The sequence below is a fragment of the Caloenas nicobarica genome, chromosome 3 (genome assembly GCF_036013445.1).
Source record: "Caloenas nicobarica isolate bCalNic1 chromosome 3, bCalNic1.hap1, whole genome shotgun sequence".
Classification (NCBI taxonomy): Eukaryota; Metazoa; Chordata; class Aves; order Columbiformes; family Columbidae; genus Caloenas; species Caloenas nicobarica.
The window spans coordinates 4,446,660-4,474,402 of NC_088247.1; the positions used below are offsets into that span (position 1 = coordinate 4,446,660).

General features: G+C 42.3%; 1 protein-coding gene across 1 annotated transcript in view; it reads left to right on the top strand.

The window, feature by feature from the left end:
• PKHD1 (PKHD1 ciliary IPT domain containing fibrocystin/polyductin) overlaps positions 1–27,743 on the top strand; it is a 255,893-nt gene that overhangs the window by 72,250 nt on the left and 155,900 nt on the right. Inside the window, exons 35-36 of the mRNA XM_065631634.1 lie at positions 12,617–12,767; positions 25,749–25,961. Coding sequence (XP_065487706.1) covers positions 12,617–12,767; positions 25,749–25,961 — 364 coding nt within the window. The remainder of the gene's footprint in view (positions 1–12,616; positions 12,768–25,748; positions 25,962–27,743) is intronic.

The following is a 27,743-nucleotide window of genomic DNA, read 5'->3' on the forward strand; positions in this document are numbered from 1 at the left end:
TCTTAATGAAATGGTAAAAAAAAATGTTGTCCAACCAAAACGATTCTATAATAGAAGAAATATGTCCTGTCACAGTCACTTCAATGGCCTTTCCTCGTTGGCTGAGGAGACGGGGGTGTATATATAGCAGTATCAGTGTTTGTCCTTCGGTTGTGTAGTTTTGCTGTCTATATTCTTTATTTTATGCATAGGACACACCCAGTTGTAGCCTACACGCAGCACTTTGCCTCTTCAAAGCACTTTTGAGTCCTTGCCTGGTAAATCACTGAAAAGCTCTTGCAAACCAGGTTGGCAGGGAAGATGGTTTGTGTATCGGTTCACTTGTATCCCCTACGTCCCTACAGGAGCTGCATGAAAGTCAGGGGCTGGATCCCACACCAGCACTTTGACCTCTGGCCCACCCTCAGAGCTGATTTGGGACGCTCACAAGGTTGTGGGTTTTTTTGTTTTGTTTTGTTTGTTTTACTTTTTTGTTAGTGTTCTTTTTTTTGTTAGTGTGTGTGTGGGGGGGTGTTTTTTTGTGTTTTTGTTTTGGTTTGTTTGTTTGTTTTCTCCTGCCTGAGCCATCATCATCAGATCTTCACTGACACTGTTGGGGTGGATCAGCCTCATTCTTCTCACCCCGTTTCATGTATATTTGCTCGTTCAGAAATCCTTCTTGTTGACACATAGATGTGTAGTTTGATTTCTTTTCCTGCAGGTGGTTGGAAAACTGTTAAGCTAATCTTTGTATTTGCAATATTTGCACTCAGATTACGGTAAGTCAAGATCATTCACTTGTGAGACAATATTTACACAGTACATAAGCAAAGTCCAACGCAGTCACCAGGCTTGGTTATTCTGCTTGTGTAAACAACTTGATGTTGCAATTTTCTCATTACCATTAAATTGCCATTTTTAATTTGTCTCAGAAACCTTCATCCTTTGAGAAATCACTGATTTAGAGAGATGTGTAAATTATGTGTGCCCTTTAACTGTGCTCGGGAAAGGGAAAACCAATCGTGTTGTATCTAAATAGGAAGATTGCACTGAATTCCCCAGTGTTTACGTGCACAGGATTTTCATGCAAGCTGGGTTTGAGATTAAAATACTTCACTGAAATACCTTCCAATGAAATACACTGCCTCTGAATATCGAGCCATAAATGAACATTAGGAAGAGTCTTGTGAATTAACAATGAGTTACTGCAGGAAAAAAATGCCTGTTGTGAAACTGGGCTCTTCTATAATTCTCTGACATGCTGAACGAAGTCACCAAAAAGTACAATCCCAGCTTTTTTTTGTAGTGAATTAGAATTTTACTTGTCATTTCACCAGGGACAGCACTTTCCATCAGCTGAGCCTCTTCACTAGATTTATAGAAGAGTTCAAAGTGTGTTCCTCTGTTACTGGATCTGCATCTCTAATTCAGTGGCTTCCAAAAATGTTCACACTTTGAGCCTGTTTGGCTCCTGACTTTCCCATCCTCTTCTTGTGAATCTCTGCATTTTTCTGAGACATTAGGGCATCAACTGCTGCTCCTGCAGTGGCCCTTTGGTCCTCGCCCTGGCAGTGCAGCCTGGGCATCTTCTCCTTTGCCAGCAGCTGCAGGGAGTTTCTGCTAAAGCAGAAAAACCATCATGTACTCAAGGGCACTTCCTGTGTTTTCTTTCTATATTTGAAATAGAGAGATTTCTGTTTCTAGGATCCATCTCTCACCAGAACTGTCAAAAGACCCTGAGAGACCCAAGAACAACACTTTGGGACTCACATGAGTGTGGTAAACAGACCTGGACTTTCCCATGGATTTGTTGGATTACAGAGTGGCTTAATACTGCCCGTATCACCCCTAAACCCCCTCTTATTTGGTTATTTTACCCTGGATTTGGGTGAGCTTTGTTGTCTGTGTGTAGGAAGCTGACTTGTGCTATATCTAGGATATGCACCCCGTGACAACAGTGATGTCGTTTCAGTGCCCTCCCTATGAAAGCACCATTAGATCTAACTAATACTCCATGTCCTTAATTAAATACCTCTGGTGCAAAGAGCTTTACCTTCTGTGCTTGGAAATTGCAGTGATTACTCCCCTGCTGAAAAAGCCTTTTTTTGGGTGGTTGTTTTTTTGAGTGGTTTCGCTGGTTTAGTTGTTTGGGATTTCTTTTTTTTTTTTTTTTTAAAAAAAAAAAAGGAATTAAGCTGTTTCTCATGCCATCGTCCAGTTGCAAATTGGCCTGAGACTGACTTGTGCCATGGGCTCTGACCTCCAAAACTGCCCACTCATTTTTTTTCTGAACTAATCAGCTAGATGAACTATTTACAGTTGGCTTTTGGGTCTTCTCACTGCTTTTGTGGCTGCCCCTGTCTGAGTAATTAATGACAGCGTGGCTTGTTTATGGTCTTGAGTTACTAATGCTGTTGCCTGCAAATGCATTTTTACCTCTGGGACGTGCCAGTTTCCTGGTTCTAGTCCCACCTCACCAGCCCAGGTCAATTTTTTGTGTGTAAACAGATTTATCCTGTAATAGTTGGAGAGAGACTAGGGTCATTCATCAGTCCTGCAGAGAACATGCCCAGCCAGATTCTTCCGTTTTGTGCCTGTGCAACTCAGCAGAAGTCAGAAGGATTCCTACAGGACAGCTAAAATTAAAAAGAGAAAGAAAAAATGAAATGTAATCCTTTCATTTTAACTCAGAATAGAGGCCGTGTTGATTAGAAATAAAGGTATAGAGAAGTTACGTAGCAGTAGATGATGAAGATAGTTATAAAAACATCATCTTGTGGCCATGGAAAGGGTTTGTCGGGTTATGTTCCAGGCTTGTTCTATCACAATCATGGCAAGTGCACCAATTCACAAGGGAAAATCCAGTTTGGTCTCCTACTCCCTCTGGAAACCCGCTACAGAATCTCAATGCGTGGATAGTCAGAAGCATTCTGCTAATTTTCAGCTGTAATTTATTCATATCTACAGTTACTTCCAAACTTCTTGGAGATAATATTGTCTTTTGGAATAAATGATTCATTTTTTCTGATTGTACAGTTCTCCAGATACCTTTCCTTCCTGTTTTTTTTTTTTCAAATGTGTAAGGCTACTTTCTTAGCAATTTGTGACTCGGGTACAACCATTTCTGCCACTTTTTGTAGAATTTCTTTCAGAAACTGGAAAAAGTTGGTCCCATTATCTACCCACCTTTATTGCCCAGTTTGGTTACCAGTGTCTGCTCAATTGGGTTAACCATGGGTGGCCTCTGCCATGATAAGGAATTTGAGGGGAACTTCCTTTCGTCCCTCTTGATCGTTAGTAAAATGCTTCAGTTTTGCCAAGGCAGTTTTTACCAACATCTAAAAACTATCACCCTATTCCTCATTGCTAAACTGGCATCAGGGATTCTCTTAACACTGTCACCCAGAGAAGAAGGACCTCAGTGGTAGGATCATGTTGTTTTCAGGATCATCATCATGTGGAATTAAACCAGGTGAGAAGTTTCTCAAGGTTTGAAGCTGATGAATAACTAGGAGGCAAGAGGTTGCCTTTTCTTCGAGAAAAGGCTGTGAGAAATTAGAGAAGTTGAAATATGCTCCCAGTTTTTCCATGTTCTTCTTTCAAAGGACTTTCCAAATGGAAGCAGATGAAATAGAAATGATAGAGGTGAATGCGGTGCTTTTTACTAAGAGGATGGAAGTATACTGTCTATCACAAACTTCTCCAGAGGTTCTCTTTTTGTTATTTTCTGGTCCCTCATATCCAACTTAGAAAGCTCCTTGGAAATGCCTTAATCAGTGGCAAAGTTGGAGTGTTGTGATGAAATGCATGTGAATGGAAATCCTTTAAGGGGTAGCTGATCACATTGTAAGATCCACTAGACTACTTTGGCACTCTGATTTCGAAATAAACTCAATACAGGTTACTTTAATATTTGAAGGCAGCTTCTGAAATTCTCTGAAATTGCTGCATGGGCAAGAGGAACCCTGCAAAACCTGGTAACTCTTAATATTCATCTTGTTTGCTTTTCTGTAGTGAATATTGGCCTTTTTGGAAAGGGAGGGAAATTGCCTAGGGTAGAGAACAGTTCACAACCTTGCTGATTTGCAGCTCTTCCCTGCAAGGTGGCATCTGTTTGCTGCAACCCTGTAACAAGCATTATGTGGTACCCCCTGTCCTGAGACTCCTTGGAGAACCATCAGGAACTTCTGCATTCATTATTAGCTCTGACCAGCTTCAGTTTGGCCATTCTTTCATTTCATAGCACAGCCAACTAAACTCTACTAATTTCTGTATGGAAGCCTAAGTCCATAGATTTGTCTACGAAATAAGATGTTGCACTGTACTGTTGGTAGAGAGAATATTTTTTCTTGCTGCTTATACTTGGTTTTGTACAATGTAAGCAATTTTCTCTTCTCTTTGGGAGGACCTTATTCCATCTTTCCCATGAAGTTGTATACGTGTCTTCATTCTTTGTTAGCAAAACCCTTACAGGCTGCCAGGAACAGAAAGACAATTGTAAAAGTCCCTTTTGGTTTATATAGAAAAAAGGACATTTTTTACACTCAGTGATGAAGTGAATGCAAGAAACAGTTTTTATAACAGCAGGATGAAGTTGTGCCCTATTGTACTTGTCTCGGGGATGCTGGTTGTACAGAGCAAGACCTATCTGTGCCAACTGAAATTTTATGACTTTGCAGTTTTGGTGAGTGTTTTTCAGTTAATTTGGCAACTGGTTAGAAGTCCGACAAGCAGGAGAGCTAGGGAATGGTGCCAAGAGACAGGTACAGTTTCTTTGAGCACTGGGCAGTGTTTTGCATGGTAACTCCACCAACCATAGCAAATAACATGTATTTGCAGCCCTTTGAATTATGTGCAGGAGGGAGGAGCCTGCACCAATTTGTCTCTTTTAATTATAGATGTTCTACCCACCTTCCTAATTGCTCCTTCATTAAGAAGTAGCTCGTTGTTTCTTTTTTCCCTAGGAGCTAAAAATAATCAACTTTTGTTTGTTTCTGTAAATATTTTTCTTTTGCCCTTGAGGAGATAATTACTTCTATTGTTGCATGAAGATGGTGGCCAATACAGGAGGAATAATTAGAGCAGATGGCTGTGAATACTTTCCTTGTAAAAGACATCTAGTGTAATAAAATACCTCCCCTCCTCTTTTGTCTCCTCCAAATACATGTTTTTCTTTCCTTCAGGTGGATGGGGGTTTGGGTGGGTGGGGTGTAAATATTTTCCTTGATGTATTAAACCGAGGAGCTGTCAAGAGTTCACAGCCTGGAAAGTGAGCTCCCTGTATCCATCACTGAAATTGGAGTGTTTTCAAATGTGACATTGGAGTCCTGGGTCTACAGCATGGGGAAATATTCTCTGTACTCCATCACTCAGAGTGTTAACCTTGTCTCTGGGTGGTGACTGAGGAGAGGGACACTTACTCTCCCTGCTTGCTGGTTAAATGGCAATCTGTCAGCACCAAGGAAAACGCTGCCTGGTGGGCGTCCATCTCTGGTGTGTCTGCAGCACTCAAAACCTTTGCTTGTTCAAAACTTTGCTTGTTCGTGTCTGTGCACACCAGGAGGGGTTCACCTTCTTCTTGCTGGAGATCATAGGGAGCAACCGGGAGATTTTCTGGCACGTGCAAGCAGGTTGTTGCTGTGCAGGAAAAGGGATGTGCTCTGTGTCTTATTGATGTGTCATGGAGGCGCTCCAAAATAAGTTTAGGCAGACAACAAGGTCCAAACCAAACTTTTTTCTGTTCGGAAAAGTACCACAAATAAACCCATTAGAAACGGGGTGTATACAATTAGTTAGCACTCCGATAACATAAGATACAGGTTCGGATATTAGGTTAGGAGATTATTTGGAGTGCAGCGAAATAAGAATAATGAGGATCCACAACGTGCATACATGCACTCACAAGAAAACAAACCAGAGCCCTCTCTGCCCTGTTTTGCCCATAAGAGAGAAACACTTGCCTGTCCCAGGCAAGGAATTATTTAAGTATATATTCAGTAATTTATCACTCACCCACACGCAGAGGTGAGGCGCTCGCCATCCCAGGAGCTTACCTTCTCCGTCTAAGGGGAGGGACTCGGCAGCACAGCAGACCCGCAGCTCCGAGGAGACCACACAAAGGGGGTCTTCGGCAGGAACCCCGTTTATAGTCTGATCAGATCTGGCTGTGGGCATTCCAGAAGCTTCTCGGCTTCTCTGTGTCCCCCCCCCACCCCCCGAGTGTGGGCTTCTCAGCTTCTCTGGGCTGTGGGCACGCTTGGCCCCTCCTCTGCTGATGACCCTGCCCAACGAGTCTGGGTCTCCACAAAAAGAGCCATCAGCTGCCCCATTGAAGGCCCCAGTTCTGAGAGGGGAGGATGGGCAGCTACCAGTGCAACTGCCACACCAGTTCTCAAGGTGTTGGGGGAGAAAGTGCAACTGCCACAGATGTGTCTGGGGGAAAGGATAAAGATGCTGCCAGGGTGGAGCTGGTGGGAAAATCCTCCTGACTTCAGGTTTCTCTCTGTGGCCACGTTGCAGGTAACCCTCAGCTGAAACCAACAACCCAGAAGAGTGTTGAGCACAGCAGCAAGTGGAGTCTCTGTTTAATTACACTATTGGTTCTTAGTTTCACAGAATCACAGAATGTCAGGGATTGGAAGGGACTTCGAAAGATCATCTAGTCCAATCCCCCTGCCAGAGCAGGAACACCTAGGTGAGGTTACATAGGAAGGCGTCCAGGCAGGTTTTGAATGTCTCCAGAGAAGGAGAATCCACAACCCCCCTGGGCAGCCTGTTCCAGTGTTCCGTCACCCTCACTGAGAAGAAGTTTCTTCTCACATTTAAGTGGAATCTCTCGTGTTCCAGCTTAAACCCATTACCCCTTGCCCTATCACTGGTTGTCACTGAGAAGAGCCTGGCTCTATCCTTGTGACACCCACCCTTTATATATTTATAAACATTAATGAGGTCACCCCTCAGTCTCCTCCAAGCTAAAGAGACCCAGCTCCCTCAGCCTTTCCTCATAAGGGAGATGCTCCACTCCCTTCAGCATCTTCGTGGCCCTGCGCTGGACTCTCTCCAGCAGTTCCCTGTCCTTCTTGAACTGAGGGGCCCAGAACTGGACACAATATTCCAGATGAGGTCTCACCAGGGCAGAGTAGAGGGGCAGGAGAACCTCTCTCGACCTACTAACCATCCCCCTTCTAATACACCCCAGGATGCCATTGGCCTTCTTGGCCACAAGGGCCCAGTGCTGGCTTATGGTCATCCTGCTGTCCACCAGGACCCCCAGGTCCCTTTCCCCTACGCTGCTCAAGTTTAGTTTTATAATTTCTGCCTTTTTCTGATCAGAGGATGAAGGCTTTTTGTGTCTGTAATAGTTGTTGCAGTCCTCTTTTTCTGGACTTTACTCTAAAGAAATCCCCACTTAACCAAACAAATGGTAAAGTTACCACAAAGTGAGGTCAAATGATCTAGACTGCACCTAAACAGGATTTTCCCAACCCTTTTAAACCCAAAGGCAGCCTCACATTGTGGGGAAGAGGGAGTTAAAAATCACTGGATAACCATGTTGTGTTGGCAGAATGATTGTTATTTACAAAAATTTGGATGAAACATTGAGGGAGTGGTCACTTACAATCCCTTCCCTTTCTGAGTTTTTTGCCAGCCTGTGTGGGAATGCCAGTACATCACTGTTATTTATTCGTTTGTTGCAGTTGCGGCTGCTGTTTCTGAGCCCTGGTAGTCACAGGCACAAGCTGAGAAACTGGTATTGAGAGATCATGTCCCCAAAGGCTGACATAAAGGCAACCCCAGGCTGGCTGACAACATCAGCAGCTGAAAATATAAAATGGAAAGAAATCTACCTGAAAACGGAGAAAGAAGGCGCAGCAGGGAGGAAGTGGATAATTTGCTGAATTACAAGGAGATTGTGAATCTTTTATTGTATACTATTAAAACATTATTTCACCTTAATTCATTCATGGTTTTGGAGCTCTAATGGGGAAGAAGTTGATATCCCCCCAAATTAACCTATGTTATACACAAGCTACGGGCTTGGTACAGAAGGTGTGGGCTTGAAATGGGTTGTGCATGACACACACCAAGTGGAGGACGTAAGATATTGCAGGACTATGCTCATCGAATTTTCATGTCAGATCCCTTCCCTGGTCCTTGTGCTCTTTGGTACTTCAGGAAGAACAACTGGCTCCTTAGGGATTCCCAGTGCTTGTGATTTCCCACCCACCTGGGGTTTCTGCCCAAATTTTGCAGGTTTCGTTCCCTACTGAGTTAGTTTTGTCTGCTGTCCTGGATTCAAAACGTGAAATGTTGCCAGGGTGGTTTCCTGTTGGTATTTGACACGAGGGTGCATCCTGCAGAAGTTTGGGTGATGTTTTTAGGTGTTCAGTTCATGCTCTGCTTCTGTTCCTTGGGCTTCAATCTAGCTACTGATTTTCTTGGACCTTGCAGGAATACAACATCTTTGTGGTCACACTCCTCCTGTTAAACCTAGCTCAAGTTGGCCATGTTCAAGTGTGAGTAATGACAGTGACATAGATGGATTCAGAGATGTTGTGGTCTCATAAGCTCTGTCTCCTCCAAATCGTCTTTCTAGCTATCTGGTATATGCTGAAGCCAGAGTGTGAAGCTACCACCTCACTTCAGCAGCTTCAGGCAGCTCCAGCTTCACCATTCAGGGCTTGTTTTATACCAACTCCTCTTTCCCCTATCCTAACTTTCGAGGTCCCTGCCATCGGTTCTCCCCTGTGCTGAAGCTGGAAGAAGCACATGAAGAAAATGCGCAGCTTTCCTTGGTTCTGTGGGTTCCCCCTGGTTCATTCAGCAAGCACGCATGGGATAGAATCATAGAATCATTTCAGTTGGAAAAGACGCTCAGGATCATCAAGTCCAACCATAACCTAACCTAACTCTAGCACTAAACCATGTCTCTCAGAACCTCATCTATGTGACTTTTAAACCCTTCCAGGGATGGTGACTCCACCACTCCCCTGGGCAGTGCCCCGGATGGGCACAGGGTCAGCCATGACCCTGGTGCTTGCAGCTGCTGCTGCTCTTCAGTCTTATGGAGAGGTGTTTAAATTAAACACCATAAGTCAAATGCTGTGTGCGAAGCTGGGGAAAAAGTGGAAAGGGAATGAGTTTTGCTTCTATGAAAAAGCAGTGAGAGGGAAGTTCTTATCCTGCTCAGACACAGGCAGAGGGAAAGGAGTTGGGGTCTCTTCATGATGAAGATGTTTAGGATGTGGCCATACAGACCTTCAAGAGATAAGATGGCTATCTCACTGTTTTTCTTTGGGGTCTCAAGTGAGTTGGTCCATCCCAGTGGTTGTGAGAGCATGCTCAGCCTACAGAGTAGCAAAGTCTCCCATGCCACCTGTAGCATGCAGAAACAGTGGTATTTGGTGTATGTAGGGTCAGCACGGGCTACAACCTGTCCTATAGGTTATTGTAGCATGGACTGCTTAAAAGGAACTGGAAATCACCACCACCATTCAGTAAAGGAACTTAAAAAGTGCATTAGAGTTGGAGACTGCACTGTGCTTTTCTCCCAGAAAACAGGGAGAGGGTGATCATATGGGATTCAGGAGGTCCAGGCAAACTGTACTTGTGATTTGGGGCAGCTGGCCATTTCACTAGACTTGTGCTAGATCACACCTTCTTCTTTCAAAGGTCTTCAGGAGGTGCTCTTTCATCTTAGCGAAGGGTGTAGGACTGCAAGAGAAGGGTCACTGAACAAAATCTTCTGCTATCTCATTTCTTTCCATCAGTTCAATGTCTTTCCTCACTTCCTACAGAGCTGCTTTCCCTCTAACCCCCCATACATTCTTCTGCTCTGTGGTAATTTAAAGTACTTTTTTTAAGCAACTCCCCTTTTCTCTCTTCAGATTCTTTGGATTTATTCTCTCCATGATAATTCAAGGATCGTATATGCGATTATAAACAGCGCTTGGTACTGTGTTATTAGTTGATGTTAATCTGTTTATGTCTTTTTTAATGAAAAAAAAGATAATACAAATCAGAAATCACTTGAAAGGCGCACATGCAGGGGGTGCACATGGCAGCAGTCTAAGCCAGTCGTCTCACTGGAAACCTTTAGGTATGGTCTGGGTGGAAAAATAGAGATATTTATGACCTTAGCAAACTCATTTTCTGCCTCTATGTAATCAGTATTGTGTAGTAAACTTTCTTTTGAACAATAAAATCTGTCTTTGTTTAGCTTGATGGTGTAGGGACTGCCTCTTATTGTGGACACTTGTACCTTCTAAATAACAGAGCACTTCGTTGCAGTGTATTTGTATATTTTCTGAGTTATGTTCTTAAGATTGTTGAACAGTTCTTAGTTCCCCAGATGGTTTCAACCTTTGCTTGTGCCTTATTACACTGGCATGTCTGAACTACTGGCTTTTTTGCCAGAGGGTGTTGGTAGAACTGAATGGGTATAGAGTCTTATAACAGGTGACAGCAGTAACCTAGAAAGAATAGCTTAAACACTGTTATATAGAAAAAACCTTAAATGAAGAGCTAAGATGTTTTCTAGTTAGAAAGGGAAACCAATTTAAAAAAAAGAAAAAGTCAAATTCAGAAGAGGAGTTTATTCTTGCAAGAATTCTTCTCTTGCAGGACTTCTAACAACAGTTTACTAAGTTTTTGGTGCTAGCAAGAAATACAGCCTGGTACATTCCTTATGCCCTTGTTTTCCATTAGAGTTAATTGGAGGGTTCTAAGTGACTTGAGGGGTTCAGAGTGATGTGAGAGTGGCTTTAAACAATTTAAAAAACTTTCTTAACAAAATATTCTATGAATCCCACCATTTCACAACTGCATCATGCAGTGTCTTGCTGGTGGCATTGCTTGAGTTGTTGCCAGACAGAAGTTTATGGAATTTGTAATTTTGTGGTACAGTTGTCTTGATAAGCAGTGTATCTGGGAAACGTGTCTTTCTATGTGCTGTAGCCTCCTCTGTCCCCTGCTCAGAGATAAAAACAAGTTTAATTGGCTCCTTTTTCAGTGGATCTATTGTAGTAACCTTGTATATTGTGTATAATCTGGTTCAAAGCAGTATCAGTGAAGAGTAATTCAGAGCATCTCTGGAAAGGCAGTAGATGAAGGTATCCCTCCTTTCAGCTGGAATTTTGTCCTAAATCTCTGAAATATGTAAATATATGTTTGCAAGGAATGAAGATGGGATTTATCCTATTACACTTAGCAACCATGGATAAATTGTACTCTCTGTGACATTTGTGTACAGATGTGAAGGCTTATCTGTGCTTTGGTAATGATGGTGTTCACTCCCTCTGACGCCAGAGATTTAACTCCCCAGATGTTTTCACTGTGCATGTTAATGCAGTCCCAGGTTTCAGTCTAAAGTGAACCAAGTAATTTCCTTTGTAGGGAAGTGGTAGAATGGGACAGGAGATAGAAAATACCAGCATCTATACCCCACAGACAGGACTGACATAAAGCAGTTGTATAATTTAGCCTGGGAACAGACACCTATTCTCTGGTGTAAGTAATTAGGACAGTAGTCATCATAAAATAGTTACCTGACTGCTCTAAGTGCTATGGGATATGATGTATAAAATATCAGGCACATAAAGCTAAAACTGACAATAGCACAGTCAAAAGAATAACTATCATAACACCACCCAGTATTGACTCACCTAAACCACAGACATGGAGCAAAAGCTTTAATGCACATGATGTGCTCTGATTGAAAATGGAGTAACTATATTTTGCTTTTGTGTTGTGGTTGTTCTTTCCACTGCTGTTTTGGATTAGCATAACCCAGTGAGGACCACAAGTATTTCCATGTCTGGTTTCCTCCCCTACCTCAGATCAGTTGAGGCGGCTCTCACTAGTTCACGTGTTAGTCCGAAAGAATATGTTATGAACACCTATGTCCACACTTGTGCACCCATGTCCGTGCAAAAGTATGTACACCTTCCTCAAGAAACTAGTCAAACTTTCGCTGTGAAGTTCTTGCTTAAAGTTTAGAGGTAAAGAGGAACCATGACTTGAAACAGGCAGACATCATTTTGCCACTGCTCATGACGAGTCAGTCTATTTGCTGTTTTTGAGTTAGTCAGTGCTTTATTTGGAATTGATTTGCAAGCCGCGAAAGGAGAGGTGATAACAATACTGGATAAGATGAGCGAGCTGAAAAGGTATTTGAAAGTAGGAATGTCTCTCTAAATGTGGACGAGTGGCAGGAGAGCCTTTGAAAAATTTTTGAAAGCGAAGTATTGCCCGTCTAGCTGGGTGTTTTAATTCTAAACTCTGCAGGCTATTTTTATGACAATGCCAGGAATTAACGTGCAGTTCTGCTTTTTGAGAGGCAGAGAGAGACACACACCAGGAAACCTGCGGACTTTCCGCAGCCAGACCTGCAGCGAGCCCCTCGTTAACCAGAGCAGAATGAGACAAGAGGCAACCTCAAATTTCAAAGGGGCATTTCCGAAAGCCAAGAACCTCTCTGACCCCAACGTCCCTCCATCCCTTTGCTTGACGTTGGATCCCACTGCGAAAGTAGTCAAAAGTGGCGTTGGCTTCTCCTCCGCCGTGTTCTTGGCAAGCTGGCTTCCTGAAGGGTGGGAAGGGGTGAGTTTTCAACCTCTCTGGGTCTTTTTCTTTCCAGCTTGCCCTCCAGTTTTGTGGCCGGTGGGACGAGGACTCCAGCTGGCCTGCTGGCCACCAGCCGCGAGATGGCGATAACGTCACGATAGAAGAAGGCCGGACCCTGTTGCTGGGGACCACCACCACCACCCTCAATCTGCTGCATCTCAAAGGTCTGCAGAAGCGGGGTTCAGTGCTCTTGTTCCTCCAGGACAGGAGTTTTTCATGGCCATGATCTCCCCTTCCCTTGCCCAGCTCCTGCATTGGAGGAGAAACAGGCTGAGTCTGCTCTTGGGAGATACAACAGGCTGGTGATGGAGGACGGGAGAAGCGTTTAATTATTATGTATGCAGAAGGCATCGTTTATGCTGTTTGAGGCATAATGACAATATGAGTAGGAAGGCTTTTTTTTCCTTTTTCTTTCCCCCAGCTACAGAAAACGTTGCTGTCCTGAGTGGCATTCGGTGATAATGGCAGTGCTGATAACAATAATCAACTCGATTTTGTTTGGCATCTTTGAGGGAAGCATGTTGCAAAAGCCTTTACAAAATTAACGATGTTACAGAATTAGAGGCCGCAGCTACTGAATGTAATAAATAATCCAATATCTTAGAGCACGGCTGGTGGAGAGTAAATAACCAAGCACAATTATGGGGGGAAACACTGAGTTTGCAGGGTTCACATACCCTGGGATAGATTCAGCATAAGTGTCAGGAGTTATAACTTCGTGGGTGTCAAAGTAAGAATTAAAATTACTTGTCATTAAGTGCTGGAAATATTCCTCCCCAAAAATTAGGCCCTGGTTGTGAAAACAGTTGTGCACATACTTGGTATTAAGTGAATTAGTTGTTTTGGTGACATTGCTTGCTTGAAGTTAAGCCTATGTGTAAGCCCCTACTGAAACGGAGCTCAAAAAATAGAAAGAGAAGGTTTTATATGTTTAAGGACCTGCGTCTTCTTTGTTGGTAAAAACTATTTATACTAAGAGGATGTTAAAGGTGCTAGTTTTTCACGGAGATGATAATGAAAAACATGCATTTGACAATTATATTTTAATCTATCTTTGAATTATCCTTCTATTAAAAAAAAACAAACAACAAAAAAACTTCGCAAGTTTATCCCTATTATGGAAATATTTCCAAAAAAAGATTGAACTTGCTCAGTCTAGGTTCAGAGATTTTCAAGAATTGCTACAGCAGGCATTATTCATGTTAAAAAAAAAAAGTAAGAATTTGAGATTCAAAAAAATCTGAAAGATTTAGTACAATTTTCTTCCTTCTCTTCCCCAGTGAAATTCTTAAATTTGGATGATGCAAGATCCTTCTTAAGCCCAGTGTGATTAGTAGAGGAGATAGGTAGCTGCCCCAGATCTGTGAGACTGGCTGCAAGTCTGAATAGGGATTTTGGGACTCAATCTCTGACTTTGTGAACAAACGGGGCACAATATTACACCAGAAACCCTTTGAACCTTGGGTCTACTCAAAGGCACATTTCATCTATGAGTCAGCACTCATGAAGCAAATGGAGGTCTGATTGAATTTAATGAAGTCTGGAGCAGTATCTTTATGGCTTTGGCTCATCTGACGTTCAAATCATTGCTCCTCTTTGTCACTTTTTCCAAGAAGCTTAGTTTATAATGTAGATTCAGTTAGGAAAGCAGCACTAAAATATTCTAGATTTTCAGCATTGCAACATGCTAAACACAGGAACCAAACCCTTTAGAACCAGATATCTACATGATAATTATCAATCTGAGCTTCATCTTTGCTGAAGTTTACTTGTTGCATCTACCCCACATACATGGGTGCCTTGGTTAGATTTGGAGTTAAGACATGCTGAGATCTACTCTGATCTGAGAATGGGTTGGATTCATCTTTCCCAACCTTACCTTTCTTTAAGTTGTCCAGCACAGGGGAGTTTAGGCTCCTGTATTGATAGAGAGAAACACGCACCACCAAAGGCTTGTTCATCTTAAATACAGATATCCATCTTCAGATGAATCACGGTTAGGTGATCCCCTTAGAGTAGCAACTACGTGATTCTGTGAACATGTCAAACAATTACCAAGCTTATCCAACTGCAAGATGGGCATGGCAATAAACCCCTCACCTGTAGGTGGGTGTAGCTATGTGCTTTGATTGAAGCATCCCATTCCTCTTCTAGCTGGAGAGTTTTTCTTAGTTGGAACTGGAAAACGTGATTAAATTCTAGTTCTGCTCCCTTTGGCTTTCATGACTCAGCATCAGGCTCTCTGTGTACTCACCAGCTGAAAATATAACAGATTTATGTATCCAGCAAGCCCAACACTTTTACAGGCCCATTTCTTGAAATTCCTTTTTTTTTTTTAGGGATGAGGTTTTTGAATACTGCCCCTGTGGTGTCTCCTTATGATGATTTCAACACTGTGGAAATTGTTTAAAGAATATTTTAACAAGGATGTCAGGTTCTGGTAGTGACCAGACTGTCTGGACAGAAGATCTGGAGGCCAAAGCAATAGGATTAGACAGCTGGGTCCTGCTCACTGCCATGAGGACTCAGCAGCTTCTGCCTCCCCCTCAACAAGCGGAGCTTGAACATGTGGTTTTTGGTAGTGGAAAGTTTAATAGCCAGACTGTGAAACTGCTCAGACAATACTGATTGAGGAAGAGATACAAGATAGACAGATTGTAGATAACTCTGTAAATTCAGCAGATTGCAGTTAATTTGGAAACCCAACATCACAAGTATGGAAATATTTATGATAACCCAGGACACATGGAAATTTCCTTTGTGCAGAGCTTGCATTGGAGTAGCTCCTTTGTGTTTGATGGTTTGATACCTCAGACATGGGCTATTGCCTTTGTCCGCACTTATAGTGCTCCAGGGAGGTCTGGAGACCAAACAGGCTGCCTGGTGTTTCAGGAATACCATGGGAATGAATTTTGGGGTGACACTGCCAGTATACACTGGTGCCTTTGCAATGGCAACTTTGAGATGGCCATGCTTGCAGGCATAAGGGGGAAGATTGCTTTGGATTCTATTCTAGAAAAGTCCCAATATCACTTGTCTTTCTCTCACTTGTGGGCATTACTGTATCTTAGCATTCCTGCTGAAAACAGCATAACAGTTCCCTTTTCCGTGGTCAGACTCCAGGCTGAGGTTTTGAAAAGATCTGATCCACTTCATCTGCCTCTGAAAACTGTGCACCCATTCTCCAAAAATACCACAGTTAACAGGAGTGGTTTTAAATTCATTATTTTATTTTTAAAAATTTTATTTTCAAACTATGAGATATCATGGGGAAAAAAAAAAAGAGAGAACTGATAATCCCCAAAGATACACATGACATTGTCAGTTATTACCTGATTTTCGAACCTATGTCCAAAGAGCAATGCTTATCTGTCAATATTTTGGATCTCTCTTGTAATCCATGCTCAGATCAGGCTGTGGCTAGAATGGATCCTATAAGTGGATCTGGGGAGGAGTGAAATCCAAATATTGATTTTGCTTGACTTTTTTCCAAGGCTTTGATGCTTTTAGCAAAGAGCATAAAATATTAGTTGATACACCTACTAAAGTAGCTGTCAAATAACTAGTGCTTCAGCAACGGCTGGTAAAGACTGGGTTCGAATTCACCAAAAAAGGGAAAAATCTTTTCCCTCTGTTATCCTGTCTATGGCATCAACCAGTCCTCAACCCAGGTTTAAAATCCCTTGTCAGTAAGTATGGGTGGAAACCGCTTGTGTTGCGATGTTTTCTATACCATTTTGCTCAAACAATTTGGGAACTGCATTGTGATACTTTTTGCAGGCAGTTTCTAGTTCATATTTTCTTTTTTTAATCAGGCAGAGACATTACAATTAAAATACCGTAAAAGCGATTCCGGCAGTATTGCAATAAGCATGTTTTTTAATTAAAGAAAGAACATCGTATGTACAAATAGTACCAGCTAATGGGAAATTTCATCCAATGTATTTTTTAATTGAGATTTAAAAGGAAGAAAAGTCAGCCCTATTTCTCACTGTTGCTGTGTGATATTTTCCTATGCTGTTACAGTGAGGTGTATCAAGTCTGCAATAATTACAGTCTCAGAGCCTTAAAGCCCCAGCTGTTTTTATGGGAAAAAAATTGAAAGGCATAAGTTCTTTAATTTGTTAGTATAGTTTTTTGGCAGGAATTCAGTGTTATTCAGTAGAGTGTAATTCACAGAGATGGACATTCCTGGAAAAACGGTTTTAAGGTCCCAAATCTGTAGCAATTTGATGCTCTTTTCAGTTCTTCCCCCGGCTTCTAACCCTCATTCGTGTTTGGGCCCAGGCAACAGGTTTCTCTTTCTCATCCTGTTGTGCAGCATGTACATTAGATTCCCAGGGCTCTCACTTGCCAATAACATTGAATTTCCACAACTTAGTAGCTCTTGAAACTCCTCTGGGTCATTGCAGGATGAGCAGATCAGTGGAAGTTAATCCTGGCTGAGGAACCACACACAGCTCCAGCAGAGACCAGGCTGAAACCTGAGGCAGCGCCATCCCCTTCCTCCACTCGCTGGCATGGAAGGAAGGGATGTGCTTCTTTGAGGGAAGCAAATGCTGCCTTCAGCCACGGGATAAAAGATCTGCTGAGTCTATCTCCACCTGTTCTGGACACTAGTCAGGTCCTCATTACAGTAGCAGCTTCCTACTGCCAGTAGATCGGTCCTCATGCACTTTTTGTAGTACAGAAACACAGACATTGTGACCTGTGCAGGCTGGAAACTGAGGTATAGGTCTTAGAATCATGGAATCATTTTGGTTGGAAGAGACCCTCAGGATCATCAAGTCCAGCCATTACCTAACCCAACTCTAGCATTAAACCATGTCTCTAAGAATCTTGTCTAAATGCCTTTTAAACCTCTCCAGGGATGGTGACTCTACCACCGCCCTGGGCAGCCTGTTCCAACGCCCAACAGCCCTTTCAGTGAAGAATATTTTCCTAATATCCAATCTAATCTTCCCCTGGTGCAACTTGAGGCCATATCCTCTTGTCCTATCACTTGCTACTCGGGAAAAGAGACCAACACTCTTCTTATGGTTCATAGAATCATAGAATAGTTTGGGTTGGAAGGGACCTTCAAAGCTCCCCCAGTGCCCCCCCTGCCATGAGCAGGGACATCTGCACCAGCTCAGGTTGCTCAGAGCCCCGTCCAGCCTGGCCTGGGATGTCTCCAGGGATGGTTCATCCACCACCTCTCTGGCCAACCTGGAACAGGCTCTCACCACCCTCAGCGTAACAAATTTCTTCCTCATATCTGTCCTGAATATCGCCTCCTTCAGTTTAAAACCATCACTCCTTGTCCTGTTGCAACAGGGTCTGCTCAAAATTCTGGCCCCATCCTACTTACAGGACCCTTTTAAGTCCAGAAAGGCCACAATAAGGTCTCCCTGGAGCTTCTCTTCTCCAGCTGAACCCCCCAACTCTCCCAGCCTGTCCTCCCAGCAGAGCTGTTCCAGCCTCGGATCAGTTCTGGGGCTCCTCTGGCCCCTCTCCAGCAGGTCCATGTGTGTCCTGTGCTGAGGACCCAGAGCTGGACCAGCCCTGCAGGGGGGTCTCACCAGAGCGGAGCAGAGGGGCAGGATCACCTCCCTCATCAGTCAACTTGTATGGCTCATCTAAAAGACATGTGAGCATGTCAACAGGGTGCAAGAGACAGGTCCGTGAAATAATGAGTTGTTCTTATTTAAGGCTCATAGAACGTATTCCTCTTCCTGTACACAAGAGGATCTTTGGTTTATTTTGATTTTTTTTTTCTTTTCCTGCTTGGAGGCCCCACCAGGCACATCCTTGGGGCCAGAGGATGGTCTATAAGTGGGCTGCCAGCACACTGCAGCCCTGTTGTGCAAGATCAGTTGTTTCAGTAAAGATATTCCACCTCCAGCAGTTGCCTCCTGCTGTTTGCCACTCAGGGATGCTTGCCAGAAATGTATCTTAAGCCTGTCTCATGGGGGATTCTGTGGCTTTGTCATGTGAAACACCAAGTGAGAGGAATGGGTAAGAGCAAGCTGAAGACTGTGAGAATATTTGTTATCCAGGGTTGCAGGGTGCCCATAGCAAACCGGAGCAGATCATGGTCATGGGAGAGAGCAGTTCGGTTGAGAAGATGACCTTTCAATCAGCAAATCATTTTCTACAGAGATGAGGTTTTCTCTTAGTTGAAGGGATGCGATGCAGTGGTGATATGTAAGATAATTCTATTGATACACTTCTAAAAACTTTTATTATTGATTAAAATAAAACAAGGTTTATCAAGACTGTCCAGTACCTTTCTTGTAGTTTGCTTGTTTTAATGCTGCATTCAGTAGAATGCTGCACAAACAAGTAGAATTAAATCTGGTGATAGTCACTTTTATCCTGGCTCCCTGGTGAGATGCTCGTTAGAAAAAAAAAGACTGTTTCTCAGGATAGTCTTGTATCATCAGTGAATGCAAAGTGTGGCCTCAAAAGATGATAATAAAAAAGCTCTCCACATAAAAGCTTCAATTTTGAATGAGGACTTTGCTTCCCTCTCAGTTTGGGAAATCTCTAGAGTGCTCTAAATCACAACCTAAATGAGAAATATCAACACCTCTTTTATGCATTATGAGAACAACTATGTTAGAAGGATTTTTTTTTAAATGAGGTTTTTGAGAAGGGCTATAAACTATTCTGTCTGAAAGCATGAATCTTCATGACAGGCAAGGAGAAACTTATGCCAGCAATCCTCACAATCCTCTATCCTTTGTTATTTGTTATTTTTTTTTTTTTCCACAAGTGCATGTTGCAGCCTCTTTGCATAGTAAATATTCTGGACACCTGGGCTGTGGCATTGCATGTGGCATTCAACAACCCCTGTCAAAGTGAAGTGTTAATAAATTATTTTCCAATTCCTTTCCTTTTGAGTGCATCCTCCACCATTTCCCAAGGACTTCAGTTCAGAAGTTACATTTATTTTCATAAAACCAGTTCTGCCACTGGCGTGATGGTGCTGTGGTTATTCACATAGCAGATTACAACTCCCACCTTATTATCAGGGTTTTTTTCCTTAATATTCCCTCTTCTTTTTTCTCTTATTTGGTCTGTTTCTCCCCTCCTGTGGGACAGAAGAAGTTGCCTCCAGTTTAGTTTTTCTCTCTTTTGTTTCCTTTTTTTCTTTTTTTTTGTAAAGACAGATAAAGAAAGATTTCTTTTCTGGGCAGAGAGGTGGAGGATAATTGCTGGGTTAATTGAGAAGAATGGTGCTTCTGATATTCTCATAAAGTATCAAATAGCCTCAACATATTTCCCCGCCCCCCTTTCCCTCACTCCACCTAAAGAGACCCATTGAATTTGCACATTACTGTACAGAAGTGATTATGGGTTTAATTGTATTTATTTTGCTTGGTGGGGAGGCCATCATAACAGTAGTTGATTGATTTTTATAAAATCACCCTCAAGGTCACATGTAGGACTTTGCTTTCCTGTGCAGCCATAACAAACAATTTGAGGGTCACAGCCAAAGGCTCAGCTGAGCAATATTCTTGCGTTCTGCTTTCAGAGAAGAGGTCAAGTGCAATAAAAGAAGGGAGCATAACTTTTATTTTCTTTTTAAAAAAGGGGAAGACAATCTTGTAAAGCAGGAGCTGTGTATTTATTCTGACCCAATGAAAAACACAGAGATACTGAGAGCTGAGGGTTAGAAGGACACTATGCAATTTTTTGACATAAGTATTTGTAAGTTTGGCTAGAGTTTGTTTTACACTTAGACTTGGTAAATGCTTAAATGAATCCCTGCTAATGCTTTTTTAAATTTTCTGTGATCCTGCTTTTTTTTTTAATCTTCAGCAGTTGAACTTTTCTTTTTAGACTATCTTTTCTCCCAAAGACAACGACATTATGGTGTGACTGCAAGCTTAGCTGATATATCTGTTTTCTCTTATTACATGTTGGGTCTGACTGCTGCTTCTAAGGGAAAGCCCAAGTATCACATACAGAAAATACCTTCTTGTTGTCTTGATCTTGCAAGTCTTTGCACCATTGCAAAATGGTTTTGGGCTGCACAGAGTAACAACCAAAACTTGAAGTTCAGTTATTATCCCTGCATATCCAAATCTTCACCTAGGGGTAGAAACCTTGATTCTATGTACGATTTATCCCACAATGGTCAAACCTGCAGGCCAGGCATGGCACAGTTAGTGCCTGAATGCCTGATTCTACTGAAACATGATGGAACTGTTGCTTGGACTTGTGCATGGTACAGAGCAGTCACCATCATCTAAGCTTGTCAGACACCCAGAAATCCATGAAATGTATGGGAAATATTTGAATCAACAGCAGAAAAAATCATTCAGGACAATCGACTTGCAGTTAGCCTATTACAAGGAAAAGGAATTACTGCAGGGAGTGCAGCTGTGGGCTACAAAGATGATGTGGGGTCTGGAACACCTTTCTCACAAGGAAAGGCTGAGAGACCTGGATGCGTTCATCCTGGAGAAGAGAAGGCTGAAAGAGGATCTTATCAATGCTGATAACTATCTCAAGGTGGGTGTCAAGAGGATGGACCAGACTCTGTTCAGTGGTGCCCAGTGATATGATGAGGGGCAACAGGCACAGACTGAAACACAGGAGGTTCCATCTGAATATGAGGAGAAACTTCTCTGAGGGTGCCAGAGCCCTGGACCAGGCTGCCCAGAGAGGTTGCGGAGTCTCCTTCTCTGGAGACATTCAAACCCGCCTGGACACATTCCTGTGTGATCTGCTCTGGTGAACCTGTTTAGCAGGTGGGTTGGACTGGATGATCTCCAGAGGTCCCTTCCTGTGGTTCTGTGATTCCATGACACTATTACTGAAGAACAGGGGATTTTAAAAATAAGAAAGGACACAAAAGGGAGATGGAGGACTTGTCATAAGTAAGGAGGCACACAGTGATTTTTAAGAGCTATGTGATGTTGAGCTACTCTTGACATGCTAAAGCCACCTTATGTGGAAAAGTGCACAAGAGACAGTGCAGAACTGGTGTTAACAACCATTCCAAAAGGATTTGCTCTTGCTGAGAAAGCCACTTCCGTTTTTTTTGTTGGAAGAGGCACTCCATGTAAAGTGCGAATTGTCTTCTCACTCCCTGCTATTACGGTTTTCCAGAAAGGCAAGTGACTGTAATACTGATAGCAAAGCATGGCTCTGTTGTGTGCTCCATTGTGCCTCTGAGGTCAGGGCAGAAGAAGACAAATCCCAGATCCTGGTGGGAAACAGACGTCTTCCCATGGCTGCCTCGAGATGCATTGGAATGGCTGCAAACAAAACAGGACTTGACAGTCTTACATCCTCCCATCCCTGTCATCCCACAGGGAGGGGATAGAAGGGTTTGTGCGAGGAATTTAGTCTAATCCGCTTTGCAGGCAGCTTGAAAATTTTGGATGGACTAAATGTGGTTGAAACTTGGGAAAAATTTTGAGAAGGATGTTTGAGGCAAGATTATGATTTTGCAATCAAAAGATAGGACAATTTTGGCTACCAGCCTTACTGGTTTGTTGGTACAGCATGGCAGCAATTAGAATACTCATTAAAAATTTTATGAGGAGAAGTGGAAACAGAAATGACCATATTTCATTGGGAACAGAACATAGGAAGTGAATAAAGACCTTGGGAAAGATGTCTTTCATATGTTAAGAATAAAATAAATTGTAGTGATTAATAGTTCCACTTCTAGATTGCAGTGATAAAATTATTAACACTGCTGCTATAAGGTAAATGTATTTAATAAATATTTCTGTTCACTATGGGGAGGAAATTATATCATAAGAGGAAGATGGACCAGCAGTCTGTTTATTACTGAAGAATGTTAATGTAATGAAGAGAATAAATAATATCTTTCAGGAATACACATTCTTAAACAGGTCCATTCTATGGCCCACAAATATTAATTTCCAAGTACATGGGAAACTACAAAGGGCTGTAGAAGTTCTGATCTTGAGTCAGGATCCAGGTAGATAAAGGAAAAAGTATTGGCTGCTTGATCTGATATAGAACACAGGTCAAAAGAGAGAACTGTATGAAGTTAAATGTTATAATTATTTAACTCCATAAATTACTAACCACAAGAGTTCCTGAATGACAGGATAAGTTATTTTAATGGAAAAAACACAGCAAACTTTAGTTCATTTTCTAAGAAAACAAGTTTGTTTGATGAAGTTAATTCTGTAAAACATGTGATAGTATGATGACTGAGGATCACCTGCCAAGATCTCACGGCACCTAGCAGATATATAATGTACAACCTCAACAAGTAAAATGTTAGTGGGAAACCATTTTCATGCCTATTTGAATACCACTGTACATCACTGATGATCTGAAAGTAAATGGAGAACCGTCAATGATCACATTTTGGGAATGCCATTGAAACCAAATGCAGATTTTCACAACTGAGAAGAGAGCTGGGCAGGGAGCGATTAGGAATGAAAGTTGTGATAACACAATAAGGGACTTTGTCAGATAAAGCCATGATTGTGAAAAGGATCAGAAGTCAGTGTGGCCCAAGGATACCCACACAATCTCCCAATGTAACGAAGAGGCAAAAGGAGGCACTATGGTTTTTTTTTATTGTGAAAAACAAGAGGCAGAATGTGGAGATAAACTAGTTTTGCCTCTATGGGCAGCATCAAGAAAAATAAAGGAGCAGAAGGAGTAGGAGGTCTTGCTTTCTAATTTCAGAAGGAGCACAGGGCTGTGGGAGAGGATCCACTGTTTCATGAATTGGAGACCATTCCCTGCAGGAAGAGTCTTAAAAACTTCATCAACTGGTCTGAATGAGGGCTGAAATTTGATTTTATTTTAAGTACCTTTACAGAAAATGCTGTTTTCTACACCTCTCTGCAGTGCAATGCAGGAGAGTACAAAGAAAACCACTGTCTGAAAGCTCATCCTTGACAAGTTAAGAATGGAAATAAAGCAGAAATTGTGAACAGGAAGAGAGATTAGCTGTTGGAAAAAATGATCATAGAAAAAAGTAGAGTGGTATTCCCAAGTCACTTAATTGATTGTCCGCCTTTCTGGAGGGTATGCAGCAGTCAAACCCAGACGACTTGACTTCCTCCAGTTTTTCAATAGAATGATGTACACAGATGATATGATCTAATGGTCCTTTCAGTCTGCAAATGAATACCATTTCAAGTGTTATCCCAATTTCAACATAGAAGATTTTGTATTAAGAACATTTCATTTTTCTAGAACTCCCAGATGTATCTCAGAATAACGGATATCTTGTGTTGTTTTGCATGAAACAAGCTGAAGTTTGTGCTTTTTTATTATGGTGTACTTAGTATAATTTGTAAAAACACTATATAAGAAGCTTAACAGAAATACATTTGTATATAGAAAAGTACGTCTAGGGAAACAGACAATTTACACATAGGGGAGTTGGTGTTCGTGGGAGTAATCATGTGGTTCCCTGTGGTTATAAGCAAGAAAATGTGAGATTTATTTTGTCTATTAAGCATGTTCTGTAAAAACTTATCTGAAATCTACTGAAATCTGCAAATAAAATATTTAATGGAGAGTGCTTATGCAAACACTAGTTTTGTTGTAAGACTAAGAAATTAGAGCTACGAATAAGTTATAAGATTTTGTTACAAGACTAAGAGATCAATGAAATAAGGAAAGTCCTTGAATGCAAGAATAAATAAGGAGATCAGGATAAGCAGCATTTGTGGCAGAAGTGGATGCAACTGGGTGGAAAAAACATCCAAATGTTGTGTATCTCCCTTACCACTGAGAACAGCAGGGCCTGATAACAGGAAATCAATAATCAAAATAGTTTGTAATCTGATTTCTACATTAAAACTTCTTCCCTCCTTTTTTTTTTTTTTTTTTTTGTCTCAATACTGAAATTAAAGCAGAGGTCTGATCTCCCTTATGCTTTGTGCTAAGGATTGGTAGTATCCTGTGGGGAAGGAAAGCCAAATTTTTTGGTAGGCATAGAGGTCACCATTAAAAACTGCTAAGACCAGTTGAAAGCTGGCCATGGTGTGAAGTGGCATGGTTATTAGCTACTTCACAAACAGGGAAATATTGGGAGGGTGATAGCGCCTTTGTAAGGAGGTCAGAGGTTGCCAGGCTTTGAGGTATCCCCTGTTATCTCCTGGGAACCATGGCTTGACCGAGGAAGAAATATCCCATGTGCAGAATGACTAGGTGTCTGAGAGTCCGTTCTGTCCAAATACATTGTAAAGATAGTGACAGTGTCTTTCTCAGGAGAGAAAATATGGAAGGAGATAAAAGAATAAACCACCCTGAGATGATAGACTGGCATTGCCAGCTCACACAAGGCAAGGACAAAGGAGGCATTTGACAGAACTGAAGAGACTATGTCAAAACTAAGGGGTGGAAATACTTTTCCATGCACTGTGTATTTAAACCACAGAGTTCATTGCTTCAAGAAGTCGCCAAGGCTAATTTTAGAAAGATTTAAGGGATCAGATCTATATTATTGACAGAATTTATCCAGTTATGCTAATAGATGGTTAAAGGGAAATGTTGGCAGGGAGAAGAAACCTGATGCTTTGAGATGAAGCTAACCTCCAATTAGGGATTAAATTGAGGCTTTCTTGGGATGAGGAGATCATCTCACATCCAGCTAATGGGGAAAAGCTTTTTATACTGTATTTGGAAGCATTTGGTTTTGAACCAGATGGAAGAGTATGCAGGATTAAATCAACCACTAATCTAAAAAAGTTGCCAGTTCTTACGTTCCAAAGCTGTTTTTCCCTTTCCCTGTCACAAGTAGTTTGTAATCTGAAAAGTAACATACAAATTTAGTAGTAATATCCCTTTTTAACATTTGGAGAGTGGGTAGGTTAAGATGGGGATTTTTCAAGCATAGCTCCCTTGCACTGGAATTGGAGAGACTTAGATGTGTGCCCAGGCTAAATGGCCTTGCTCAAGTCTAGAAAGAGAGCCTGTGGAGAATCGAAAAGTTGACTGTATTAGTATGGTCTGTAAAGAGCTGATAAATCCATAAGGATACAGAGCAAGGCAGAATTTTTGCAGAAAGCACTATTGTTTTACTCTTCATCTCATAATTTTATTGCAAAAACATTTATTCACCCATCTCTTACAGCTCTTTTCACTGTGAGATAATGACTGGCTATTAGACCTATAGTTGCTTTTTGCTCTTCTATTTTCTTCAGGTGGCAAACTCTTGTTCACTGGTCCAGGACCTGTAGAACTGCATGCTCATTACATTCTGATATCTGATGGAGGAGAGCTCCAGGTGGGATCCCCCGAGGCCCCTTTCCATCACAAAGCACACATCTATCTCTATGGAAGCCTCCTTTCTCCACCGTTGTTTCCATATGGGGTCAAGTTCCTGGCAGTGAGGAATGGAACCCTTTCCATTCATGGTAAGTACATTTTTTATTGTCTTCAAAAGCAAAGCACAAATGAAGAATAGAAAACAAAACAAAGCAAAACTTTTTGGAGGAAGTTTTTGTTGTATCTCCATAAAAGTTCTCATATTGGGAGCTGAGTAATTTTGAAAATCAGGACGCCAAGAAGACAGATGGTATCAAGTAGTTATGAAACCCTGACAGTTATTTAGGTGCCTAGAAGATGTTTGAATTTGTACGTGTCTGTCCACAAATGAATGTCTCTGTCCCTCGGAAGCTGGACTTTGGATGGCTGTTTTGAACCATGTGTGTGCTCTGCTACTGGAATGGGGTATCCTTCTCCCCTCATCTCTCTCCACAACAACAGGGAGGTTTCCTCCCTAAAGAGGGCATGGATCTTGGGCTTTCCAAGAGATGATGATCTGCCAGGTAGGTCCCATGGTGAGGCCAATGCCAAGCATGCTACAGTTAATAACCTATGCCAGCTGGATGACACTTCTCAAAGCAGTAGCAAAGTTCTCTTGGCAGTGTTTTTTCCCCTGCTCCTCCATCTCTCCATGCTGTGCTGGCATCCCAGTGCCATCGGTCTGTCTCTAGTGTTAGGAACACAACTGGCATCTCTGTTTTCCTGGTGGGCCACAAAGCCTCACCTGCTTAGCACAAGTTGCTGTCATAAATGACAAGTCCAGGGTTATGCAGAAAAACTGGTAATGCCAAGAATTTCAGTCCTAGAATCCTGATCCTCTGCTCTAACAACTGCACCTGCCAGGGGAGGTTTAGGTTGGACACTAGGAAAAAGTTCTTCACCCAGAGGGTGCTGGAGCACTGGAACAGGCTCCCCAGGGAGGTGTCCCGGCCCCAACCTGACAGTGTTCAAGAAGAGACTGGACAACGTCCTCAGACACACGGTGTGACCTGTGGGGTTGTCCTGTGCAGGGACAGGAGTTGGACTCGATGATCCTTGTGGGTCCCTTCCAGCTCAGGACATTCTATAATTCTATGGACTTTTCTCTGAAAGGAAGCCCTACAGGAACAGAGCTCTATGTTTCCCCCAAGTGGAAGAGGCAGGAGACCTAAAGGACAGAAAATGATTATAGGTTTGCGGACATTGTGGCGTAGGAGAATTGAGAGACACAGCTTTATTTGGAAGGCTATGAAATACAGGAATAAATGACCATTTCTTGGTGCAGCAGATTTGATATGGAATTCAGGTCCAAACTTGGCATGAATATTAGTGCAATGCACATATGTCAAGCTCTTAACTAATGGGCTGTTTTTAAAGACAACATGTGTCATAGAGGAGAAAAAAAAAAAAAAATCCAACTCATGTGAATGCCTCATCTCCCCCTCTTATGTTCTTGTGTGTCAACCTTCATATTGGTGGGTGTTTGTATCCTCCAGCAGGGCTTGAACTTGCACCCTCCTGGCCTACGGGCAGAAATGTTGCTGTCTGAGCATCGCTGACGTGTATGGCTCTCAGTCGAAAATGATGTCGGACACTGAGGGGTACAATCTGAGTGCAGGGAGGGAGTGAGCTGTACCGCTGTGCGGCAATGCTGTCAGCTCCCAGGAGCCGAGCAAGGTCAGGCGAGGTCGGTTGTCAGAGGGGAGTCGGTGAACAGATGCTTTTCTGAATCAGGAGAGATCAGCGGAGGCTGGGGAAGATGCTCCTGGCGGTGGCAAGGGAGGTGGGCTGCCCTTCTCCCAAAAACCACGTCAGGTGCTCTTGACCCCTATATCGAGACACAGCAAGGCTAAATTATTTAGCGCTTGCAAACGGCTTTAATAATTTCAGTA